This window comes from Ranitomeya variabilis, chromosome 2, assembly GCF_051348905.1.
Source record: "Ranitomeya variabilis isolate aRanVar5 chromosome 2, aRanVar5.hap1, whole genome shotgun sequence".
Taxonomy (NCBI): Eukaryota; Metazoa; Chordata; class Amphibia; order Anura; family Dendrobatidae; genus Ranitomeya; species Ranitomeya variabilis.
The window spans coordinates 222,647,129-222,672,311 of NC_135233.1; the positions used below are offsets into that span (position 1 = coordinate 222,647,129).

At 44.6% G+C, this 25,183-nt stretch overlaps 1 protein-coding gene and 1 long non-coding RNA gene across 10 annotated transcripts in view; one reads left to right on the top strand and one right to left on the bottom strand.

The window, feature by feature from the left end:
* WHRN (whirlin) overlaps window positions 1-25,183 on the top strand; it is a 322,874-nt gene that overhangs the window by 290,379 nt on the left and 7,312 nt on the right. For 4 of the 7 annotated variants that reach the window (XM_077283718.1, XM_077283717.1, XM_077283719.1 and 1 more), the window contains 3 exons: window positions 11,420-11,491; window positions 19,604-20,141; window positions 22,311-22,474. In XM_077283718.1, coding sequence (XP_077139833.1) covers window positions 11,420-11,491; window positions 19,604-20,141; window positions 22,311-22,474 — 774 coding nt within the window. Of the gene's footprint in view, window positions 1-11,419; window positions 11,492-18,635; window positions 18,723-19,603; window positions 20,142-22,310; window positions 22,475-25,183 lie in introns of all 7 variants that reach the window. The other 3 variants (XM_077283715.1, XM_077283716.1, XM_077283721.1) reach the window with 1 other exon arrangement.
* The window catches only part of LOC143805002 (uncharacterized), a 68,094-nt gene that overhangs the window by 19,130 nt on the left and 23,781 nt on the right, over window positions 1-25,183 (bottom strand). The window contains exons 3-4 of one of the 3 annotated variants that reach the window (XR_013221152.1): window positions 5,424-5,594; window positions 4,426-5,076 (exon numbers count right to left, since the gene is read on the bottom strand). The exons of 1 other annotated variant lie outside the window; for it this stretch is intronic. This is a non-coding gene — a long non-coding RNA (uncharacterized LOC143805002). Of the gene's footprint in view, window positions 1-4,425; window positions 5,077-5,423; window positions 5,595-11,502; window positions 11,714-25,183 lie in introns of those variants that run through there. One more of the 3 variants, XR_013221150.1, reaches the window with a different exon arrangement.

Consider the following 25,183-nt stretch of genomic DNA (forward strand, 5'->3'; position numbering starts at 1 on the left):
AGACAAGTCCAGAGATGTTGGAGGCCATGGTAGCATATTTAGGCCTTGCAGGCTGCTCATAGTAGCACAAGCAACATCTGGCCAGGTGTTGCATTTTAAAACATAGATCTTGGAACACTTGGGAGAAATTATCGTACCACTGGTTCCACCATTGAGCCATTCTGTATTGCAAGTGAAATTGGCTGTCACATACCAAGGTGTCAAGCAGCATCTATCCTATCAGTAGGCATTTGCTGATGGCCAACTATAAGTGTTCTACTGACCTCACACCATAGCAGTCAAAGGACATCATGGTGCAGAACAAGATGGCAATGGCGGCTGGAATGGAGTTTTGTAGTTTTCAGGACAATGACCTCATACATCCAGCCAATGTCATTAAGAACTATCTTCAGCTACAGAAGAACAAGGAGTCCTGGAAATGATGATCCGGCCACCAATGAGCCCTGATCTCACATCATCCAGTCTGGGATCACATGAAGTGACAGAAGGATTTGAACAAGCCTTATACACACAAGATCTGTGGTTAGTTCTCCAAGATTCTGAAACAACTTCTCTGCCGAGTTCTTCCAAAAAGTGAGTGCAAGTGTATCTGGAAGAAGTGATGAAGGCAAAGGGCTGTCACACTAAATATTCCTTTAGATTTCTTTTTTGCTCATTCACTTTCCATTTTGTTTATTGATAAAAAAAATAAACTATTAACACTTCTATTTTTAAAAACATTATAGGTTAGCAGAATTCTTTTCTGCCAAATGTGGGATATTATCATCTGCCAGTCATTAAAAAAGAAGAAACAAAGTTTATCACAAGAACAAGATTAATATCATCCTTTTCTGATATTTGGTTGCACAAACTTTGGCAAGAATGACTATCCCCACACTTTTTTGTAGCCATCTGTGAGCTTCTTGTACGTGTCCCCTGGTAGTTTCCTTGTCTGCAATTCTCTCATTGTTGAGTACTTTTGGATGTGTTTGAGTCCATTATTCTTCTGTAGGATGGATTTTATTTGACTTACACCTAGTTTTTTATACATTTCTCCCACTAAAATGCTCAGCTTAAGGTACCTTCACACGAAACGACTTTGTAACGATATCGCTAGCGATCCGTGACGTTGCAGCGTCCTGGCTAGCGATATCGTTTCGTTTGACACGCAGCAGCGATCAGGATCCTGCTGTGATGTCGCTGGTCGCTGAATAAAGTCCAGAACTTTATTTGGTCGTCCGATCGCCGTGTATCGTTGTGTTTGAAAGCAAAAGCAACGATACCAGCGATGTTTTACACTGGTAACCAGGGTAAACATCGGGTTACCAAGCGCAGGGCCGCGCTTAGTAACCCGATGTTTACCCTGGTTACCAGCGTAAAAGTAAAAAAAACAAACAGCACATACTCACCTGCGCGTCCCCCAGCGTCTGCTTCCTGACACTTACTGAGCGCCGGCCCTAAAGTGAAAGTGAAAGCACAGCGGTGACGTCACCGCTGTGCTGTTAGGGCCGGAGCTCAGTCAGTGTCAGGAAGCAGACGCTGGGGGACGCGCAGGTGAGTATGTACTGTTTGTTTTTTTTACTTTTACGCTGGTAACCAGGGTAAACATCGGGTTACTAAGTGCGGCCCTGCGCTTAGCAACCCGATGTTTACCCTGGTTACCCGGGGACCTCGGCATCGTTGGTCGCTGGAGAGCGGTCTGTGTGACAGCTCCCCAGCGATCAAACAGCGACGCTGCAGCGATCGGCATCGTTGTCGCTATCGCTGCAGCGTCGCTTCGTGTGAAGGTACCTTAATTCTTGGATTTTATTGTGTGACGCTGATCACTACTCACGGATAAGCCATGAGGCAGGGTAGTCAAACAAACCGGGATCAGATACCAAGAGAGCATGTAGCAAATTAAAGGGAAAGACAAATGCGTAGTCAGTTAACGGTCAGAGGTCAGAATACCAAGAAGATAGCTAATCAGAGAAAAGGGGCTAGGCAAACGGGTGATCAGCATGAGGTCCAAGGTCAGGCAGCAATAGATCAACAAACAGAGCACAGGAATAGAAGGCAAAGCACTACCAAGCAAATGCTACATCTGGCAGAGATATGGGTCTGCCAGCTTAGCTAAGTAGCTGGGTAATCACTTGGAACAGGGAACACCTGAAGGAAGCTCAGCATCTTTCAGTCTCAGATTGGACGGCTAAGGTGTCTATCAAAATAATGACACCTCAGCATGCCCTGGACTAGACTCTCTAACAAAATACTAAAAGTTCATCATGCCCCTATACTAGATTAGACGACTGAGCTGTCACTCACTGCGTCCAATACTCACTGAGCCGAGGAATCGTGACAGTTTCTGTAACCTTTTGAAAGTATTCAGTCCCAGAACCAGCCCCTATAACATTATGGAAACGCCATGTTTCACTGTAGGTAGGGTGCACTTTTCTTTATAAGTATAATTTCTGCCTCTAAAAAAGTAACGAAGACATGCTTTGTGAAAGAACTCTAGTTTAGTTTCATTGGTCTATAGAAAGAACATTTCGCAGAAACATTGTGGTTTATCTATTTTAAGGCAATCTGTCAGCAGGTTTTTGTTATATTATATGAGAACAGCATAATGTAGGGACCACTGATTAGCAGCTTTCTGTCCATATACAGTGTACACAGAAAGCTGTCAATCAGTGGTGTGGATGGGGTTACACAACGCTCAAAATTCCAAGCTACTAGCTGTGATTTTTATACAATCCCTGTTTTCTCTGCGGCAGATCTAGCAGAGCTCAAAATGCTGAGCCCTGTATAACACCTTCCACATCCCTGACTGGCAGCTTTCGGAGCACACTGTAGATTGACAGAAAGCTGCTAATCGGTGGGGGTGCGGCTGGACCAGGAGACACTTAGGTACCTTCACACTAAACGACTTTGCAGCGATAACGATAGCGATCCGTGATGTTGCAGCGTCCTGGATAGCGATATCGTTGTGTTTGACACGCAGCAGCGATCTGGATCCTGCTGTGATATCGCTGGTCGTTGCTGAAAGTTCAGAACTTTATTTGGTTGTCAGATCGGCGTGTATCGTCGTGTTTGACAGCCAAAGCAACGATGCCAGCGATGTTTTACAGTGGTAACCAGGGTAAATATCGGGTTACTAAGCGCAGGGCCGCGCTTAGTAACCCGATGTTTACCCTGGTTACCATTGTAAATGTAAAAAAACCAAACAGTACATACTCACCTTCTGCTGTCTTTCACACGTCCCTCGCCGTTTGCTTCCCGCACTGACTGTGAGCGCCGGCCGTAAAGTGAAAGCAGAGCACAGCGGTGACGTCACTGCTGTGCCCTGCTTTCCGGCTGGCACTCACAGTCAGTGCAGGAAGCAGACGGCGAGGGACGTGTGACAGACAGCAGAAGGTGAGTATGTACTGTTTGGTTTTTTTTACATTTACAATGGTAACCAGGGTAAACATCGGGTTACTAAGCGCGGCCCTGCGCTTAGTAACCCGATGTTTACCCTGGTTACCCGGGGACTTCGGCATCGTTGGTCGCTGGAGAGCTGTCTGTGTGACAGCTCCCCAGCGACCAAACAGAGACGCTGCAGCGATCGGCATCGTTGTCGATATCGCTGCAGCGTTGTTTAGTGTGAAGGTACCTTTAGTCCTGTAGTGATGATCTCCTGTTGATAAAACACTGGTTTTATGTAAACAGCAGCACACAGCTTAATAATTGACTTATAACTAGAATCAGGATCTCAACCTCTACATTATTCTGCTCCCAGATTACATAGCAAAAACTTGATGACAGATTCCTTTTATTTGTGTCCATCTTCGAACAGTATCACTATTATTTCAGGAGATCTTCATGATGTACTTGATATTCAGGGGTGCTAATGATGTAGACCACAACTGTTCTTTTGGGAGACAGATGCCTTGGATATTATTCTGAGCCAGTGGTTGTGTTTTTACTGCAATCTGTTCCATTCAGCATCTAATGAATGACAGTTTCCAATTTTGAGTGGACAGAACATTCTTGCTGCATAACTAGACCAGTTTTCCATCGGTGCATGATCTGATCTGATGACACTTCCAATATAGAAAACATTGTGCAATGCTCATATGATCTGGGCTCTTAGTTTATCTTTTATTTGTAAAAGTGTTCTCCAGGGTTGGAAATAACATATGAAAAGCCACTGAGTATTGTAAATGTATCTTTCGTGCTTGAAGAAGTGACAATGTTCTGTAAATGATGTACCCGCTATCTTCATAAGAAAGGCTTAAAATAGAAAGCAAATTCTGCAATGACTGCTGAAAAATCAGAGAAAATGTATTTTAACCACAGCTGGAGCTCTTGAGAATGAGAGCCTATGACAGGACGTCTCTCACAAAGGTTTATTTGGAAAGATTTTTTTCTTCCTTCTTTTTTAACAAGCGCAGAAACAGCAAAAATGTCATAAAATTGTCTATCTTCCACTGTAGCAAAAGTAAAATCCATCACTGATATTCTGTCTTCCGGAGTGGTAACATCAGTGGGGGTCTGTGATCAATGGCAAGAGGCAATGAACCGTTGATGTAGACCATGCAGATGCTATGGAGCCCTTGAGGGGGCTCAGATCTAGGTAATCCCACTTTGATAGTGCCGGACTTCTCTTTATAAAATGAACAATCCCAACACCGAAACCATAAGGGGCAAAATCCAGCACCATAACGGAGGACACCCCTTGTCCTTTGCTAGGCGTCTCCTCCCCTCTGTTTTCAATAGATCAATGCAGGGTTATTGGGGATTGTGTGCATTACAGACTGAATGAATGTGACCCACTAATGGGACCAAAGTACCCCAATCCGACAATGGTGGCAGGGCAAACCGCTTTTATCTCTTCTGCAAACAGAATGACTTCGTACAAGTTCTATCCCCCCCCAAAAAAAAAAAAAAAGTATAGCCTGCAATAGGATTTATTGTAAAGTTAGCGCAGATGAAGAATAATTGTCGTCCTCTGTTATTCTGCACGCTTGGCATCATTTGCCAATTACTGCTTTCCCCTGGGAATATCTATTGCATATGATCAGAAATCTCCGGGGTGCTGCTATCCAGATAACAGCTTGAATCAGCATCAGGGAAATTCTGCACTAAAAGAAATGAGATCCAATAAATCTGATGACACCATTTAAAAAAAACAAAAAAAAACCTGCTTGGTGAAAGTCACATTAGCAGTATATTTTATGTCATATTAACGTGAGAGGCTGACAGCTTCTGTGCAGGGACGGGAGGATTTGTGATATAGCATAATGTTTCTTTAGACTCTTAACCTGTCAATTCCGTGGGAAGAAGTGGCACCCCTGGGGTGCAAGGTATAAAGTGCCACGGTGGCATTAGTCACTCCTAATGAATTGGTAGACTGAGTTCTTATCTACAGTCAGTCTTTTGTATGGTGAAATGTTGGCTTTTTTGCATATACTATACCCTGTTACCTTAGTTAGAGTGCTGTGTCTTGGCTGCATTGGCGCTGTGTGCCTGGCCAGGTCAGTGGCGCTGCCGCCGGTATTTGATGAAACCAGAGGGGTTTTATTACCTTGGTCTGACATGCATTACAATTTTCATTTCCCACACCTCATGGGTATACATAGAGAGGGTAACAAAGCCTAAAGGGAGAAATTAAGTGTTAAAGAGATCCATGTTTTCTTAATATGTAAATGATCTGGTAGATGTCTCCGAGAATCTAATTCCAGAGATTACTGTGAATGAGAGGGGGCGATACCAGTGTGAGACATGTAGATTAGGAGAGCAGACTGTCAGTCATTACATGTCTCACACCGGATAAAGTCATTTCTGGAGGCAGATTCTCAGGGAGATCTATGTCCCACCCATAGATCCTAACAGCTCATTTCCACATTAAGAAAAACGTGAACTATTCTGGAATAAGACATCAGATCGCAGATATCAAGGTATCATTTTACTTACCGTAACTTCCTCTGACCTACATGCCCATATAGACAGCTCAGGAGGGTTGATCCTTTCAACAGATTCCATTTAAGAAGAAAATGAAGTGGAAAAAACAATAGTTGGGGAGGAAAAAACTCCTGTTCAGGTATGACTTGTTGGCTAGAGATTAGCCCTCCCAACCCAATCCAGATGTGGGATAGAGACATTGGTCTGGCCTTCAGCAATTCCTGTAGGAAAGGATATGCCATAGGAGTGACCTAAGCAGCTGCTCCGGGGCCAGTGGGTTAAGGGTCCCACTGATTGCATGTAAGGGACTGTGCTAATTAAAATGAAAGATGCAAGGAAGCAGAGTATTCTGTAATATTCTGATGTCTGTGTCTGCCCCAGAGTCCCTATATTAGTGAATATGACTGTATAAGATAGACTGGGTCTGTACTATACTATAACCACAACAGGACGCCTGTAAAATGGGCTGGGATTCATTTTTGCAGAAAGTGCAGAAGACACAAACAACAATCTGCTCTTTACGTTTGGGCATGGCTGATAGTTAGAACTGACATATATACACATAATTCTTATAACGGCGAAATTCAGTGACCTGTGGATAATTCCTCCCTTAGCTTGGGATGTATGGCAGATCCATAACGGAGGGGCTTTCTAGCCGCCTGACATATGCTGTAATGTGGGTTGAGCGTTCATTCTTGATGGGAGCTTCCCTGCTTGTAGAATCTTTCCTATTCATAGCACAACTCTATCAGATCCATAGCATATTTTATGGTTTGGTGGCAGACAATATTGCCTTAGGGCGCACCCATATTTACCCATGGTATTTCATCTTTGCAGAGAGTGGGTTAGTACTATACAATGAGAGGCCACAGGACATTATGTTTTATTCTAGGAAATATATTCCAAGGACAAATGTAAAAATAGATCCAAGCATGAATAATGGGCACATAACACAGACCATACTGATTTCCCTTTGCCCATAAACAAGCATTGTGTGTTACGTAGATAGACCTGCTTAACCCCTTTATGACAGGGGGATTTTTGGGGTAGGAGGAGGGCATTTCCTCTTCTTCCAAGAGCCATAATGTTTTTATTTTTCCATCCACATCGCTGCACAAGGACTTGTGTTTTGTGGGATAAGTTGTACTTTAGAATGGCATTATTCATTTTATCATGTGATACACTGGGAAGCAGGGAAAAATCCAAGTGCATTAAAATTGCAAAAGAAGTGCAATTCCACAATTGTGTTTTTTTTATTTACCATGTTCACTATATGGTAAAACTGACCTGACAGTATTATGCTGCAGGTCAGTACGAGTACATAGATACCAAACATGTATAGTTCTTTTAATTTAAGTGGTGAAAAAAAATGTGGAATTTTTTTTTTACATTTTTTGTTGTCACCATTTTCCATTTTCATTGTTTGCGATCTGTGGCTGGTTGAGGGCTTGTTTTTTACGCCCTGAGCTGATATCATTTTTGGGAAGACACAATGTTCTGATTGTCTCTTATTGCATTTCGGTGCAATGTTGCGGCTGCTCAAAAAAACGTAACTCTAGAGTTTTTATTTTTTTATCATTGCGCCATTTACCGATCAAATTAATTTACTTTATATTTTGATGGATCGGACTCTTAAGAATGCAGCTATACCAATTATGTGTATTTTTTTAATTGCTTTACTTTTAATGGGGCAAAAGTGGCGTGATTTGAATTTTTGTGTTTTATTTTTTCATATTTTTAAATACTTTTTTTCACATTTTACTGCATCCGATCACTTGTACTATACAGCTATACAAAGCACTGCATCAGCATAATATGTCAGGAAGGGATTAAAGGGAATCTGTCAGCAGGTTTTTGATATTTAATCTGATCTGAGAGCTGCATGATGTAGGGGCAGAGACTCTGACTCCAGCGCTGTGTCATTTACTGGGCTGCTTCTTGTAGTTTTGATCAAATCACTGTTTTATCGGTAGATTATCATTAGAGGACCAGAAAACCTGTGCCCATGTAGTCCAATCACACCACCACCACTGACTGGCAGGTTTCTGTCTATGCACAGTGTACACAGAAAGCTGTCAATGACAGGTGTGGGCAGGGTTATACAGGGCTCAGCATTCAGACAACTGGTAGATCTGGATGGATGGATGGATGGATGGAGAAAGGATGGACTGCAGAAAGCAGCCCAGTAAGTGATACTACACCTCTGCTCCTGACATCACCCCCACCTTAAACTAAAATACCCAGGATTGTCTGTCCGCTGCCTCTAACATCATGTCATCACCCTTATCTGAAACTAAATCTCTCCAAAACAGAACTTTTAGCGTTTCCTTCCTCTAGGAACCGACTTCTACCTGATATTGCAATTGCCTTGGGTGGTTCAACCATAGCTTCCAAGCAGCACGCTCCCTGTCTTGGAGTTAGATTTTACATAGAACTTTCCTTCATTCCCTATATCTATCAATCTTAAAAATCCGACCTTTTCTCACCTTTGAAACTGTAAAAACTCTTACTGTCGCTCTTATTCATTCTCGCCTGGACTACTGTAACTCTCCTCTGATCAGTCTCCTTCTAGCCAAACCTTCTCCTCTCCAAACCATCCTGAATGCGGCAGTCAGGGTCCTATTTCTGTCCAGCCGCTTCACCGATTCCTCTACCCTGTGCCAGTCTTTGCACTGGTTACCCATTCGCTGCAATCAAACTTCTCTCTCACCCACAAAGCTCTTCACAGTTCTGCACTACCCTACATCTCCTCTCTCATCCTCAGTCTATCCCCTTCCCATGCCCTCCGTTCTGTAACTGATCTAAGACTAACATCCTCCATAATCCAACCCTCGCGCCTTTGTCTCCAAGACTTGTCTCGTGCTGCACCAGGGTTCTGGAATGCACTACCCTCGGCCGATCAGACCTATTATTTAGCCCCCATGTATTTAAGTGTGCTTTAAAAACACATCTCTTTAGACAGACCTATTCATCGATCTCCACATCCTGCATGCACCCAATAGCATACGGTAACTACACAGATCCCAGCTGATGACCGGATCATGCAGCTTTATATGAAAACCCTGATTTATTATAATGATGGCCGAACCAGACATAACAGCATGTTCTACCTATCGTGTCCCCCTATTACCTTATAGATTGTAAGCAGGACCCCCACTCCTCCTGTAACTGAATAATGTGTTACTATATGATGCTTTTATTGTCTGAGCATGTTCCTGCTTAATTATAAAGTGCTGCGGAATAGGTTGGCGCTATAGAAATAAAATTATTACATCATGCTGCTCTCAGATCACATAGCAAAAAACTTGATACAGATTCCAATTATTAAACCATGGATCAATATTTTGGACTTCTTCAGACCCTTAATGATCACACTCACACAGAACCTAATAATCTGACCGGTTGTTCTAGGCAGTGTGCAGAAGTGAGGGCAAAAACCTGACAAAACAAATAAACATTCACTTGGGCTCTTGCGTGATGTCTTTGACAGACATACAGGTCCTTCTCAAAAAATTAGCATATAGTGTTAAATTTCATTATTTACCATAATGTAATGATTACAATTAAACTTTCATATATTATAGATTCATTATCCACCAACTGAAATTTGTCAGGTCTTTTATTGTTTTAATACTGATGATTTTGGCATACAACTCCTGAAAACCCAGAAAAACCTGTCTCAATAAATTAGCATATTTCACCCGTCCAATCAAATAAAAGTGTTTTTTAATACCAAACAAAAAAACCATCAAATAATAATGTTCAGTTATGCACTCAATACTTGGTCGGGAATCCTTTGGCAGAAATGACTGCTTCAATGCGGCGTGGCATGGAGGCAATCAGCCTGTGACACTGCTGAGATGTTATGGAGGCCCAGGATGCTTCAATAGCGGCCTTAAGCTCATCCAGAGTGTTGGGTCTTGCGTCTCTCAACTTTCTCTTCACAATATCCCACAGATTCTCTATGGGGTTCAGGTCAGGAGAGTTGGCAGGCCAATTGAGCACAATAATACCATGGTCAGTAAACCATTTACCAGTGGTTTTGGCACTGTGAGCAGGTGCCAGGTCGTGCTGGAAAATGAAATCTTCATCTCCATAAAGCATTTCAGCCGATGGAAGCATGAAGTGCTCCAAAATCTCCTGATAGCTAGCTGCATTGACCCTGCCCTTGATGAAACACAGTGGACCAACACCAGCAGCTGACATGGCACCCCACACCATCACTGACTGTGGGTACTTGACACTGGACTTCAGGCATTTTGGCATTTCCTTCTCCCCAGTCTTCCTCCAGACTCTGGCACCTTGATTTCCGAATGACATGCAAAATTTGCTTTCATCAGAAAAAAGTACTTGGGACCACTTAGCAACAGTCCAGTGCTGCTTCTCTGTAGCCCAGGTCAGGCGCTTCTGCCGCTGTTTATGGTTCAAAAGTGGCTTTACCTGGGGAATGCGGCACCTGTAGCCCATTTCCTGCACACGCCTGTGCACGGTGGCTCTGGATGTTTCCACACCAGACTCAGTCCACTGCTTCCTCAGGTTCCCCAAGGTCTGGAATCGGTCCTTCTCCACAATCTTCCTCAGGGTCCGGTCACCTCTTCTCGTTGTACAGCGTTTTCTGCCACATTGTTTCCTTCCAACAGACTTACCATTGAGGTGCCTTGATACAGCACTCTGGGAACAGCCTATTTGTTGAGAAATTTCTTTCTGGGTCTTACCCTCTTGCTTGAGGGTGTCAATGATGGCCTTCTTGACATCTGTCAGGTCGCTAGTCTTACCCATGATGGGGGTTTTGAGTAATGAACCAGGCAGGGAGTTTTTAAAAGCCTCAGGTATCTTTTGCATGTGTTTAGAGTTAATTAGTTGATTCATAAGATTAGGGTAATAGGTCGTTTAGAGAACCTTTTCTTGATATGCTAATTTATTGAGACAGGTTTTTTTGGGTTATCAGGAGTTGTATGCCAAAATCATCAGTATTAAAACAATAAAAGACCTGACAAATTTCAGTTGGTGGATAATGAATCTATAATATATGAAAGTTTAATTGTAATCATTACATTATGGTAAATAATGAAATTTAACACTATATGCTAATTTTTTGAGAAGGACCTGTATATGAACATAAAGTATACTAATATGATATATTATAGGGTTTGGTTTCTATGTCCTGTTCCATTAATGTGATATAGTGATGTTATATTGGGATGGACTTTTACATTACAAAATGTACTGTTTAGACCAAATGCACTTTTAGCTTGACCCGAAGAAGTGTAAAAGCAGTCAAAGTCATTTTCCAAATTCAGATCCTAAAGCAGGTTGCACGCAAGCACCAGATGGCCTAATAGACACGCTAGCGGAAAATCTCTGCATGCCCACACATCTTGTGCTCCCGTAATTACCCTTGTATGTCCAGCGTCACATAGTGTTCCAGGAATAAAAGTCACCGTATACTATGTCTTCAGTAGAATTATTTCATGCAGGTTTTTCTCTTTGGTGGTAATTTCTCCTGTGCTTTAACTAGAATGGAGCTGACCCCGAGGGAAGCGCAGATTCTGGGAGTCTTACTAGGACGACTCTGCCCGACATCTCGCTGGTAAGTGTAAATGTTTTCGAGATTGATAATAATGGGGATCCATGCTGGTGATAGACTCAAATCGTCATGGCAGTGTCATCTATTTCCAAGGACGAGCACACCTCACGGGCATCATGAACATGGTTTATATGGCCGATACAATCTGCAGCTGTGTTACAATGGACAGTTCTGAGAATAGGAGCGGAGAATCCAAAATGAACCTTTCCACTCCCCAAGGGCATCCTGCAAATTAAAAGCAATGTTTAATGCATGATCTGTCCATTAATCTGGGCTGCTTGCGGACAGGTCAATAGTCTTTTTTTTTTTTTACATGGAGCTAATATAATAGACCTATTTAAGGAGAGAAACGATTATGTATGCGAAGACTAGGGAGGAGAGTCTACCCTTGTGAACTGCTGACTTAAAGGAGAAGGAATTGGTCAATACCTGCTGTAACGTGAATGAACTCAAAGCATTCGCTCTAATAATGAGCGAATCCCATTCATTCTGCTACAAAAGCAGCGTCTGAAACATAAAGGAGAATTCTACTGAAAAATTCAGCTCATCTATCATTTTTTACTGTAGTCTCGACTGAGAGGTGAGAAGGACGTGGATGGGTTAGGCCGGGGTTAAGAAAGGCGAAACTCACAGTCCGTATAGAGACCGCAATGCTCATGGTGCAGGAGGGTCGCCAGGCCTCATAGGCACATGCCCATGGTGCAGGAGGGTCACCTGGCCTCATAGGTACATGCTCATGGTGCAGGAGGGTCGCCAGGCCTCATAGGCACATGCCCATGGTGCAGGAGGGTCACCTGGCCTCATAGGCACATGCCCATGGTGCAGGAGGGTCGCCTGGCCTCATAGGCACATGCCCATGGTGCAGGAGGGACGCCTGGCCTCATAGGCACATGCCCATGGTGCAGGAGGGTCGCCTGGCCTCATAGGCACATGCCCATGGTGCAGGAGGGACGCCTGGCCTCATAGGCACATGCGCATGGCACAGGAGGGACGCCTGGCCTCATAGGCACATGCCCATGGTGCAGGAGGGTCGCCTGGCCTTATAGGTACATGCCTATGGTGCAGGACGGTTGCCTGGCCTCATAGGCACATGCCCATGGTGCAGGAGGGTCGCCTGGCCTCATAGGTACATGCCCAAGGTGCAGGAGGGCCGCCTGGCCTCATAGGCACATGTCCATGGTGCAGGAAGGACGCCTAGCCTCATAGGTACATGCCTATGGTGCAGGAGGGTCGCCAGGCCTCTCATAGCATAGGCACATGCCCATGGTGCAGGAGGGTCGCCTGGCCTCATAGGCACATGCCCATGGTGCAGGAGGGTCGCCTGGCCTCATAGGCATATGCCCATGGTGCAGGAGGGTCGCCTGGCCTCATAGGCACATGCCCATGGTGCGGGAGGGTCGCCTGGCCTCAGAGGTACATGCCCATGGTGCAGGAGGGTTGCTTGGCCTCACAGGCACATGCCCATGGTGCGGGAGGGTTGCCTGGCCTCATAGGCACATGCCCATGGTGCGGGAGGGTTGCCTGGCCTCATAGGCACATGTGAGGCTATACACTCGAGTCAGGACATAAGAATTACACAAAGCGCTATCCCACACGGCCTCTAATTATAATAGATCATCGCATTAAAACAATTAGGGATCCAACTCCTACTCGGCATCATTGCAGGTATGAACATTGTGTATTCTGGCCACATCTTCTTCCTTTTGGAACAGCCACTGAAACACGGACCTGCGCTTGAAAAATAATAAAACCGACTCGGTGCTCCAGTTAAAATCATTTGATCAGCAGGGGGTGTTGATTGCCGGACTCCCACTGATGGCCCATCATGAGGACAGTCCTTTCATGTTAAAGCTCAGGATAACCACTTTACTTATGGTGTGATTACATCTCACGATGACTGCACTCTTTTTTTTTTTTTTTTTTTATTACCGTAAAAGGTGTAGAGTGCATAAAGCAAACACATGTATTATATATTATAAAAATATGTATAATTTTTTTTTGCTGTAATTTATATTTGAAATTTTGCCTTTTGCTTAGTAAATCTTCTCCATTAGTAAGTCACAAAACAGCTCAATCCGGCTGTCAGGAAATTAGAATAAGGCTTTTTTCACACTTGCGTCGTCTGCTGTACGTCGTTGTGCAGTAAAATGACGTGTCGACGGACATAACGAAAATTGTGAAAACGTGTGTGACGCATCCAGTGTAATGACGGATGTGTCGTTTGTGCTGTTGCCACAATTTCAATGGAGAAATTATGTCCGGGGACGAGAGAGAGAGGATTTGTTGCTGGATTACTGTGTGTGACGGTCAGCGGCTTCCATTATAGCCGACGACGGGCAGCGCAGGATGCTGAGCGATTTTCTGACGTGCAGAAAAACGTTCCTATGAACGTTTTCTCCGCACGAAGGACCACTATTTTCCGACGGATCCAGTGCACGACGGATGAAACGGATGGCCATCAGTCACAATCCGTCGCTAATACAAGTCTATGGCAAAATGCAGGATCCTGCATTCTCAAAAATCTACGGATTGTGACGGAAGCTGAAAAACGCAAGTGTGAAAGTAGCCTTAGACTATAATGGAAGCCTATGGACGCAGGATCCGTCGCTGACCGTCACACACAGGAATCCAGCTTATCACGTTTTTCCCCTCTGAGCATGCCCGGAAGGATTTTCAAATCCGAGAAAAAGTCTCTCTCTCTCTTCTCTCTCTCTCTCTCTCGTCCCCGGACATTTGATTCCCGGAAATTTCTCCATTCAAATTGTGGACAACGCATCCGTCATTACACTGGATGCGTCACACACGTTTTTCACTATTTTCGTAACGTCCGTCGATACGTCTTTTTGCTGCACAACGACGTACAGCAGAAGACGCAAGTGCAGAAGTAGCCTTACCCGCAAAGAATAAGCTAAGGCTATGTGCACACGTTGCGGTTGTTACCGCGGAACCGCAGCGATTTTGACACTGCGGGTCCGCAGCAGTTTCCATTGCGTTTACAGTTCCATGTAAACCTATGGAAACCGCAATCCGCTGTGCACATGCTGTGGGAAAAACCGAGCAGAAACGCAGCGGTTTACATTCCGCAGCATGTCACTTCTTTGTGCAGAATCGCGGCGATTGCGGCGCATCAAAAAACCCGCAGCGGAAACCGCAAGACAAACCGCAATAAATCTGCAAGGATAACCGCAGCGGTTTTGCCCTGCAGATTTATCAAATCCGCTGCGGGAGAACCCGCAGAGGACCCTCCCTACGTGTGCACATAGCCTAAAGCTTCCCCATGAATAGTGAATATACTATACAAATATATACAAATTGTTTCCCTTTTGAAGTGGATACATTATATCTCACCTGCTCGCAGCAGATCAGCTGCAAACTAAATTCAATAGTTGTTGTTTAAATAAAATCAGTGTTTTATCAGCAGGAGGTTATCACTACAGGACTAGGTGTCTCATGCCTCCTAGTCCTGCTTCTCTGTGTAACCACCACTAATATGCAGATTTCTGCCTATGCACAGTGTAAATAGAAAGCTGTCAATCAGTGGGGTGGGCGGGGTTATACAGAGCTCAGCTTTCCAAGCTCTGCTAGATCTACAGCAGAGAAAACAGTGATTGTATCAAAATAACAGCAAGCAGCCCAGTAAGTGGCACATCTCTTGAATAAGGATATCTGCCCCAACATCATGATGCTCTCAGATTACATACCAAAAACTTATTAACAGATTCCCTTTACCATGAGTCAGTTGTGTAGCTACTGGAGGGGGCAGTGGGGGCGGTGACCACAGGCCCCACGCTCTGAAGTGGCCCACCCAGAGGACATTGCGCCGATACAGTTACATTCTGTGGCAGAGCAGGGACAATCAATCTCCCTGCTCTGCCACTCGTCTGCTATGGGGCCCCTGAGGAGGCGTGGGGGGGGGGGGCCTGTGCCAGCAGTGGGCCCCCCGCTCATCATCACAGGGTCCACTGTATTGACTGGATGCCAATACAGCTGACCACATTGATGGGAGAAGGAGTGTTACGCTCCCTCCCCCATCATCCCCCTGTCAGCATTTGACGTCACCGACACTGACAGCGGGCATGATGACATAACTATTCGGTGCCCACTGTCCGCAGATGTGCGGGAGCAGGGAGCAACGCAGGAACCAGGAAGAGAGTAGAGGTGAGCATTGTATTTTTTTTTATCAGGGTGCATTATACTGTACTGGCTGCCTAATGGGGTGCATTATACTTTACTGGCTGCCTACAGGGGTGCATTATACTGTACTGGCTGCCTAATTGGGGTGCATTATACTATACAGGCTGTCTATGGGGGTGCATTATACTGTACTGGCTGCCTATGGGGGTGCATTATACTGTATTGGCTGCCTATGGGGGTGCATTATACTGTACTGGCTGCCTATGGGGGTGTATTATACTGTACTGGCTGCCTATGGGGTGCATTATACTGTATTGGCTCCCTATGTGGGTGCATTATACTGTACTGGCTGCCTAATGGGGGTGCATTGTACTCTACTGGCTGCCTAATGGGGGTGCATTATACTATACTGGCTGCCTATGGGGGTGCAATATTCTATAGACTGCCTATGGGGGTGCATTATACTATACTGGCTGCCTATGGGGTGCATTATACTGTACTGGCTGCCTATGGGGGGTGTATTATACTGTACTGGCTGCCTAATGGGGGTGCATTATACTGTACTGGCTGCCTATGGGGGTGCAGTATACTATCCAGGCTGCCTATGGGGGTGCATTATACTGTACTGGCTGCCTAATGGGGGTGCAATATACTATACTGGCTGCCTATGGGGGTGCATTATACTATACTGGCTGCCTATGGGGGTGCAATATACTATACAGGCAGCCTATGGGGGTGCATTATACTGTACTGGCTGCCTAATGGGGGTGCATTATACTGTACTGGCTGCCTAATGGGGGTGCATTATACTATACAGGCTGCCTATGAGGGTGCATTATACTATGCAGGCTGCCTATGAGGGTGCATTATACTGTACTGGCTGCCTATGGGGGTACATTATACTGTACTAGATGCCTAATGGGGGTGCATTATACTATGCAGGCTGCCTATGGGGGTGCATTATACTGTACTGGCTGCCTATGAGGGTGCATTATACTATGAAGGCTGCCTATGGGGGTGCATTATACTGTACTGGCTGACTATGGGGTGCATTATACTGTACTGGCTACCTATGGGGGTGCATTAGACTATACTTGCTGCCTTATGGGGGTGCATTATACTGTACTGGCTGCCTAATGGGGGTGCATTATACTATGCAGGCTGCCTATAAGGGCACATTATACTGTACTGTCTGCCTATGAGGGTGCATTATACTATTCAGGCTGCCTATGGGGAGTGCATTATCCCGTACTGGCTGCCTATAGGGTGCATTATACTATGCAGGCTGCCTGTTGTGAATTCCGTTCTCGGGCTCCCTCCTGTGGTCATGAGTGGTACTTTGTGAGTTCTGTTCATGGCTTTCTCTGGTGGCTTTGAGTGTTACGGCTGGTCTGTAGCTGGACCCCAGCAGCCTCATTTCCTGCTAGGCTTGCTGCCTATTTAACTCCATCTGGACCTTTACTTGTTGCCTGCTGTCGTTGTATTCAGTACTGGTTCAGATCTCTCTGGGACTTCTCTAGTGACCTGTCTCCTCGTGGAGAAGCTAAGTTCATGCTAGTCCATTTTTGCTCATTGCTTTCTGAAAATGTTTCTCAGTATATGATGAGTTCAGTCCAGCTTGCTTATATGCTATTTGATTGCTAGCTGGAAGCTCTGGGGTGCGGAGTTGCGCCCCTCACATCATGAGTCGGTGTGGGGGTCTTTTTGTATTCTCTGCGTGGATAATTTTGGTAGTATTTTATACTGACCGCACAGATTCCTTGCTATCCTCTGACTATTTAGTTATTAGCGGGCCTCATTTGCTAAAACCTGTTTTCATTTCTATGTTTGTGTTTTCCCCTTATCTCACCGTTATTATTTGTGGGGGGCTGCTCTCACTTTGGGGAAAATTTCTCTGAGGCAAGTGAGGCTTTGTTTCTCTCTAGGGGTAGCTAGTTTCTCAGGCTGTGAAGAGGCGTCTAGGCCGAGTTAGGTACGCTCCACGGCTGCCTATAGTGTGTGTTGATAGGATTAGGATTGCGGTCAGTAAAGTTCCCACATTCCCAGAGCTTGTCCTTATTTTTGGTTTACTTATTTGGTCAGTTCATGTGTTCCTAACCACCAGAACCATAACAGCTGCCTATGGGGGTGCATTTTACTGTACTGGCTGCCTATGGGGGTGCACTATACTGTACTGGCTGCCTAATGGGGGTGCATTATACTATACAGGCTGCCTATGGGGGTGCATTATACTATACTGGCTGCCTATGGGGGTGCATTATACTATACTGGCTGCCTATGGGGCTGCATTATACTATACAGGCTGCCTATGGGGGTGCATTGTACTATACAGGCTGCCTATGGGGGTGCATTATACTATACTGGCTGCCTATGGGGGTGCATTATACTATCCTGGCCTATGGGGAATGCATTATACTATACAGGCATATGGGGAATGCATTACACTATACAGGCCTATGGGGAATGTATTATACTATATTGAGGACTATCTGGCACATTATACTATATGGAGTCTATCTAGGGGACCATCATACACTGTGGGGATTACAGTGTTTGGGCCATCAAGCAGTTTGGGGCTACTAAGGGGTCAGTATACTGACATTACAGTGAGGAGGCATCATGTTATGTATAAGAGAGCATCATACTGTGTATAGGGGAGCTGTACAGGGGATGAGACTCAGGACATTATTAAATGTCAAGTAGGCACTTATTGTTTTAGGGGAACTCAGGTTACTGTGGCTATCAAAGGGGCACACAGGGCAATATTACTTTCTAGGGAGCAAAATGTGGGCACTGTTTTCTAGGGCACTTACACCCGGAATTACTATATTCTAGAGGGTTGCTTTAGAATTTAGAGGGCACAGAGAACCACACAGCAGGGGCAGTAATAGGGACAAATATGGCAGCTGTATTGGGGTACTAGTAGGATGAGGAGTTTGTGTAGCTTGGGAACAGATGGTGATGGGGCTGAAAATATGTGAAGTAAAATGTGTCTTTGTTGTATTCTCTGCAGACGAGTCCTGTGTGGAAGAAGTTGTGTCAGTCTGGGCCAGATGGAAAAGACAGGAAAAGTGAACGATTCTATCAGAGAACATCAGCGGTAAGTTATTATCTGTAACAGTGCAGTGATCTCTTATATGTTCTGCAGGACTGGTATCTACCATTGACCATATGGCGGTAACATCAATTTTGGTCTTTGTATAGAGATTATCTTCAGTAGCAGCGCGGTCATCTGCTGAGGTTCTCCTCCACTATTAGGGTGCGTCACCCAGTTGTAATCAAGGTTACTTGGTTAGGCTGCTTTCACACTAGCGTCGGTACGGGCCCGTCGAAGTGCGTTGGGCCGACGTATGCTGTGAAACAAATGCCCGACGTGGGCAGCAGAAGCAGTCTTATGACGCTTCCGCTGCCCCATTGCAAGGTCCGGGGAGGAGGGGGCGGAGTTTCGGCCGTGCATGCGCGGTTGAAAATGGCGGACTCGACGCACAAAAAAAGTTACATGTAACTTTTTTTGTGTTGGCGGTCCGCCAAAACACGACGCAACCGTCGCACGATGGTTGCGACGTGTGGCAATACGTCGCAATGTGTCAGTAATGTTAATCTATGGGGAAAAAACTTTTTTTTTCCTCCTGAACGACGCATTGCAGCGTATTGCAAACGACGCTAGTGTGAAAGTAGCCTTAGTGGACCACTGAGAAGCTTCAGCCCCCGAACTATAACCCTACCTACACCTCGTACCATGTTTCCTACTGAGATGTATTTAATTCATGGCCTCACATTGATCATGCGGATGCCCACATGAGAATTTGAGTTTTGCCAAGGATTTTGGCAGACTTTGTATATAGGCAAATTATTTACTAATATATTAAAGGGGTCTTGTTCATACGTTTTTTAATTTGTGGGGATCTGCTGGAATCTATACCTGTATTGATTATAAAAGACCTTAGCTTTTCTAAAAAAAAATTATATATATATTTGCAGGATGATATCAATTCGTTCCTAGATGAGCCCCCGGCATATAGACCACCTCCCCCTATACCTACAGAAGAACCTCCTGCAGTTCTACGAAGGCAGAGCGGGGAACGAGCTCAGCGCCCTTCCTCTGGATCGTCTCAGTCCGGGCTCTTCTTCACTGCCCCAACAAGTCCTCCTCCGCCACCTTTCACATCACCCGCAAACCCAAGTCCGCCTCTCCCCCCACTGACTACACCCCCAACCTCTCCCCTATCACATAATCCAAACCAGGCGATTTATGCTACAATTTTACCTAAAAAACAGACTTCTATATGCCCTGCAACCCAGCTGGCTCTGGTCACGCAGCTACCTCTCACCCCCTTCCCAAGAGTTCAGTCACCTACAAGATTAAAGCCGGTGGTAGAAAGCCCCCCTCAGCCATCCTCCCCTTCACACACAGATGCATTAGACCCTCACACAAGTCAACATTTTGTAATGGTGGAAGTCCATCGACCCAACAGTGAACCTGATGTGAATGAAATCCGAGCTGTTCCACAAACCCGAGGTAAGATACTCGTTAACTTTGGAGTTTTTGCCATTTTGTACTAAAGAGTTGTGGATTCTCGGCTGCCTTACTGAAAGTGTGGTTACTGGGAGAAAATGAACATATTTCCTCCTGGGAGCCGCCGAGTCATGCATAGACTGGGTACTGTCATTGTACATGAAAAAAGAACGGTATTTCAGCTCACTCTTAGTTCAGACGAGATGGTAGAAGTCAGTCCGAGCACGGATACAGAGTGTTGCTGCCACAACACTGATTGGTATGTAGAAAGAAACAGTGTGGATCCAGCTCCGGGATAAAAATGCAAAATTTTATTTAAACATTTAAAACGCTGCTAGAACATGACCAGCATGAAGGTGACGGAGAGCAACGAGCACCTGGACGCGTTTCGGGCAACAAAGATGCCCTTAGTCCTCAGTAGTATACTGAGGACTAAGGGCATCTCTGTTGCCCGAAACGCGTCCAGGTGCTGGTTGCTCTCCGTCACCTTCATGCTGGTCATGTTCTAGCAGCGTTTTAAATGTTTAAATAAAATTTTGCATTTTTATCCCGGAGCTGGATCCACACTGTCATTGTACACAGCATCACTATACTGTGAGGACAGCCCTGCACTTTGATTGCTCCGAAGATGCGCTGCATTGCCACCTTTTCATAAAAGTGCTGGGCCGTGTCTATAGCTGTCACTCACCGGCCCTATGACTGAAAGATGGCTTAACGCTATTGTTAATAAAATGATTTTTAAAGGGTTATTCCCATCTTTGTAGATATTGTCAGATAAATCTTATAGGAACAAGCACTTTTGCAATTTACTGCTTATTAAAATTTGCAGCCATTTTTAAGGTATTAACACTTTTCTTTTGTTTACAGCTGGTTGCCTAGGAGACCGACCACCACTGCTGCACTACACTGAAGCTGGCCAGGATTAGGAGGTAACATTACACTTCGGCAATCCTGGGTAGCTGCAAAACAGTGCTTACAAGATCAATAGAATGGTGCTTGTAAGCACTGCGCATGCTCTGCTGTCTATCAGCAGTGGTCGGTCTCCAAGGCAAAGAGCAGTAAACAAAAGAAAAATGTTTAATATCTCAAATATGATTGAAAATTTTAAAAAGCAGTAAATTGCAAAACTGCTTGTTTTTACAAGCCCTATCCAACAATACTGGATTTATGAAGAACGTTTATCGGGGGCACTTTGTTCATCATTTTTTCATGTTTTGTTGTGTTTTATCTTTTCTCAGCTCACCCTTTGTATGTTGAATTTTATGTATATATATATATATATATATATATATATATATATATATATATATATATATATATATATATATTTTTTTTTTTTTTTGGGGGGGGGGGCATTAAAATATAGGAAATGATACAACTGCATCTTTTTGCAAATTTACCCCTAGTGTGAGTAACATGAGATCCCTTATCTATGCTGCTCGTCTCTTCCTCTAGCATCAAACCATATATACACTACGTGTATCCGAGTCTAACTTTGGTCCACTTTTACATGCATATCTGTATACTTTAGTTCACTTTCACTTACACATTACGACAAAATCTGACTCTATGCACCAAACGTCCCTAATATCAGTAGTGCTGTGGGACCAGTGTGTAGTGCAGAGCGATTGCACAGAGAATCATACTATGGTGCACATTTCAGTATAAACTAATTATGCTTCGGCAATCCTCCTGTGTTTAAACTGGTTGTAAATGTAAAAGTCTTATCATCATATTGGTCAGACTGGTACATAAAAATGTAATACCTCACCAATAAAGGAAAAGAAGAAAACTATCGCCCCCCTGTGGTTGCACTGAATAATTCCATGAAGATCGCTATAGAACATTGACTACTTCTCTGTCATGAGTTTAGCGGCTGCAGCTGCTGAAATTGCAATATAATCCGAAGACATATTGTATGTGCAGCTTAAATATTTTTTTTTTTAAAGTTTGGAGGAAAAGGTTATAGATGTGCTGCTGGTGCAAGTCAACTAATATTTATTCCATGGCGCTCAGTCACAATAGCTTTGTAAAGTGATTCTGTATTTACTAATAAATGTTACTTGCATCTATACATTATATATATATAACCTATTATATAACCTGTGCACTGTGTTCTTCTAGTTTTCTTTCACGAGATGCTTTTTGTGTGATTTTTTTATTTTTCTTCAGCCGTCTTGCCTACATCGCCCCCGGCCTCTCTTTCCCAGCTTTCAGACAGCGGGCAAGCACTCAGCGAAGACAGTGGCGTGGATGCAGGCGAGGTCGGTGGCGGCAGCAAAGACAGCAGCCCTCAGCCCCAAAAATTCAAAGGAGCAGAGAACATGACAAAACCAGTAAGACGAAAAACAGAAATTATATTTATTTCCACATTAATTGTTAGCCATCCTAAGATTTATTACTGATCAGATGAGTTCTCCAATAATGGGCGTCCATGATGGACAAATCATATTTGTCTACTACTGGGTCGATTCTCAGCTTGGATCATTCTGCTTTAATATTTGTGAAAAATTGTGCCCCCCTCCATCCATATGCATGCACTGTTCAGGTGAGTGAAAATGGTTGGGTTAGGTTGACTTTTAGGGTATGTCTCCACGGTACGGATGGGCGGCGGTATCGCCGCAGCGGCGAAGCCGCTCGGCGCTAAGCCCCGCCCCCTTTCTGGGACTCGATCATGCCGGATGTGTTAACTCTTCACATCCGGGATGATCGCTCGCTCCCATAGGGCCCTGTGATATGCCTTGCGGGGACGCTGCGTCCCCGCAAGGTGTACGGACATGCTGCGATCTCAAAAGACGCGCAGCATGTCCGGAGTCGCAGGGCCGCCGCGTGCGGGTTTCCACGCATAGTGGAGACGGGATTTCATAAAATCCCCTCCACTATGCTGGAACATCTGGACGCTGCTTGTTTGACGCTGTAGCGTCAAACAAGCAGCGTTTACTTACCGTGGAAACATACCCTAAAAGTGCCGATACCCTTTAGATAGTAGTTAACTTCCCCATACACAACAGACTAATGTCGGCCAAACTCGCCCGTATGACCAGTTTCAAATGACAGTCTAAGGGTATGAGTCCACGTTCAGGATTGCATCAGGATTTGGTCAGGATTTTTCATCAGTATTTGTAAGCCAAAACCAGGAGTGGAACAATTAGAGGAAAAGTATAACAGAAACATATGCACCACTTCTGCATTTATCACCCACTCCTGGTTTTGGCTTACAAATACTGATGAAAAATCCTGACCAAATCCTGATGCAATCCTGAACGTGGAGACATACCCTAAGGGTATGGCTCCACGGTACGGTTTGCCGGCGGGATCGCCGCAGCGGCGAAGCCGCTCGGCGCTAAGCCCCGCCCCCTTTCTGGGACGCGATGGTGCCGGATGTGTACAGTACACATCCGGGATCATCGCACCCCTCGCCATAGGGCCCTGTGATATGCCTTGCGGGGACGCTGCGTCCCCGCAAGGTGTACGGACATGCTGCGATCTCAAAAGACGCGCAGCATGTCCGGAGTCGCAGGGCCGCCACGTGCGGGTTTCCACGCATAGTGGAGACGGGATTTCATAAAATCCCCTCCACTATGCTGGAACATCTGGACACTGCTTTTTTGACGCTGCAGCTCTGCGCAGCGTCAAAAAAGCAGCGTTTCCTGACCGTGGAAACATACCCTTAGGGTATGTGTCCACGTTCAGGATTGCATCAGGATTTGGTCAGGATTTTTCATCAGTATTTGTAAGCCAAAACCAGGAGTGGAACAATTAGAGGAAAAGTATAACAGAAACATATGCTCCACTTCTGCATTTATCACCCACTCCTGGTTTTGGCTTACAAATACTGATGAAAAATCCTGACCAAATCCTGATGCAATCCTGAACGTGGACACATACCTTTAAACCAAATCTATCACTAGCTGTATACATTTCTCAATAGATCGATTAGACCTGATGGGGTTAGTGTCCTTACTTTGAAAATCCATGTCAAAATGGCTCTATAATCCAGTCTGAAAATTAACATTCTCAGCTAAAGGTTAGGGTCACGCGACCGTTTTCTCTCCATTCAAGAAAATCAGCCCGATTATACGAACCACACACTGATCAGAGTTTGATTAGAGTGGGATCCAATTTTCTCAGAGGTGGAGAGAAAAAAAAAAGTTTATCTTCCTTCTACGCTATGTTAGTCTGTGAAAATCGGACCACACTCGGAAGACATCTGAATGCAGTCCAATTTTTTTCACGCCCATAGACATGATTGGGTGAGTGCCATCTGATGCTTAGCGGCAAATCATGCATCCTATGTTTCCTCGGACATGTGCACAGCCACATGCAACTACGTGGGCACAAGTGATATCTGCCAAAACCACGGATAGCACTCGTCCAATTTATATGGCCCAAAGAGTAAGAGACGTCCGAAATCCATATTTATTCATTCTCTGCCCAACCAACTTGATTTACTAAGAGCTGCAGCTTGTACTGAGCAGTGTGAGATCTCAGCAGGAAGAGGCACTGAGGAACAGCCAGTCAGGCTGTATAGTCCAGGAATGAAATTAAACTTTCTAAAAAAGGATTAAAACCATCTGTTCCGATATGGATTTTTACAGTATACAACAGCATCATCCGGTATAATATTTATTTAAGAAATATTTATATTGGATCTGTCACCAGTTTTTACAATAACAAACTACACATACTATTCAACAAATCTCATACTTGATGTGACTGGTGTACTTACTATTACAATGTTAGATTGACAGTCAAATCCTGATATATCCTATAAAGACGGGACTTTAAAAAAAAAATGATTATATGGATAGTCTAAGTAATTTTCAAAGGAAGTACACAGGCCTCAATGGGTCTATGATTTAATGAATAAAGTATGCAACTTGTAATGTGAAGTCTGGAGACAGATTTGCTCATAGTGGCAAGACTAATCTAAGCAGATCTGATACATTTCCATCAGTGGGGTATGATTATTGTTTTTATTAATATCAGTTGGTGTAAATTGTCGCCATGTCTATGGCCGCACTGTAGTTACACAGGCTCGATGT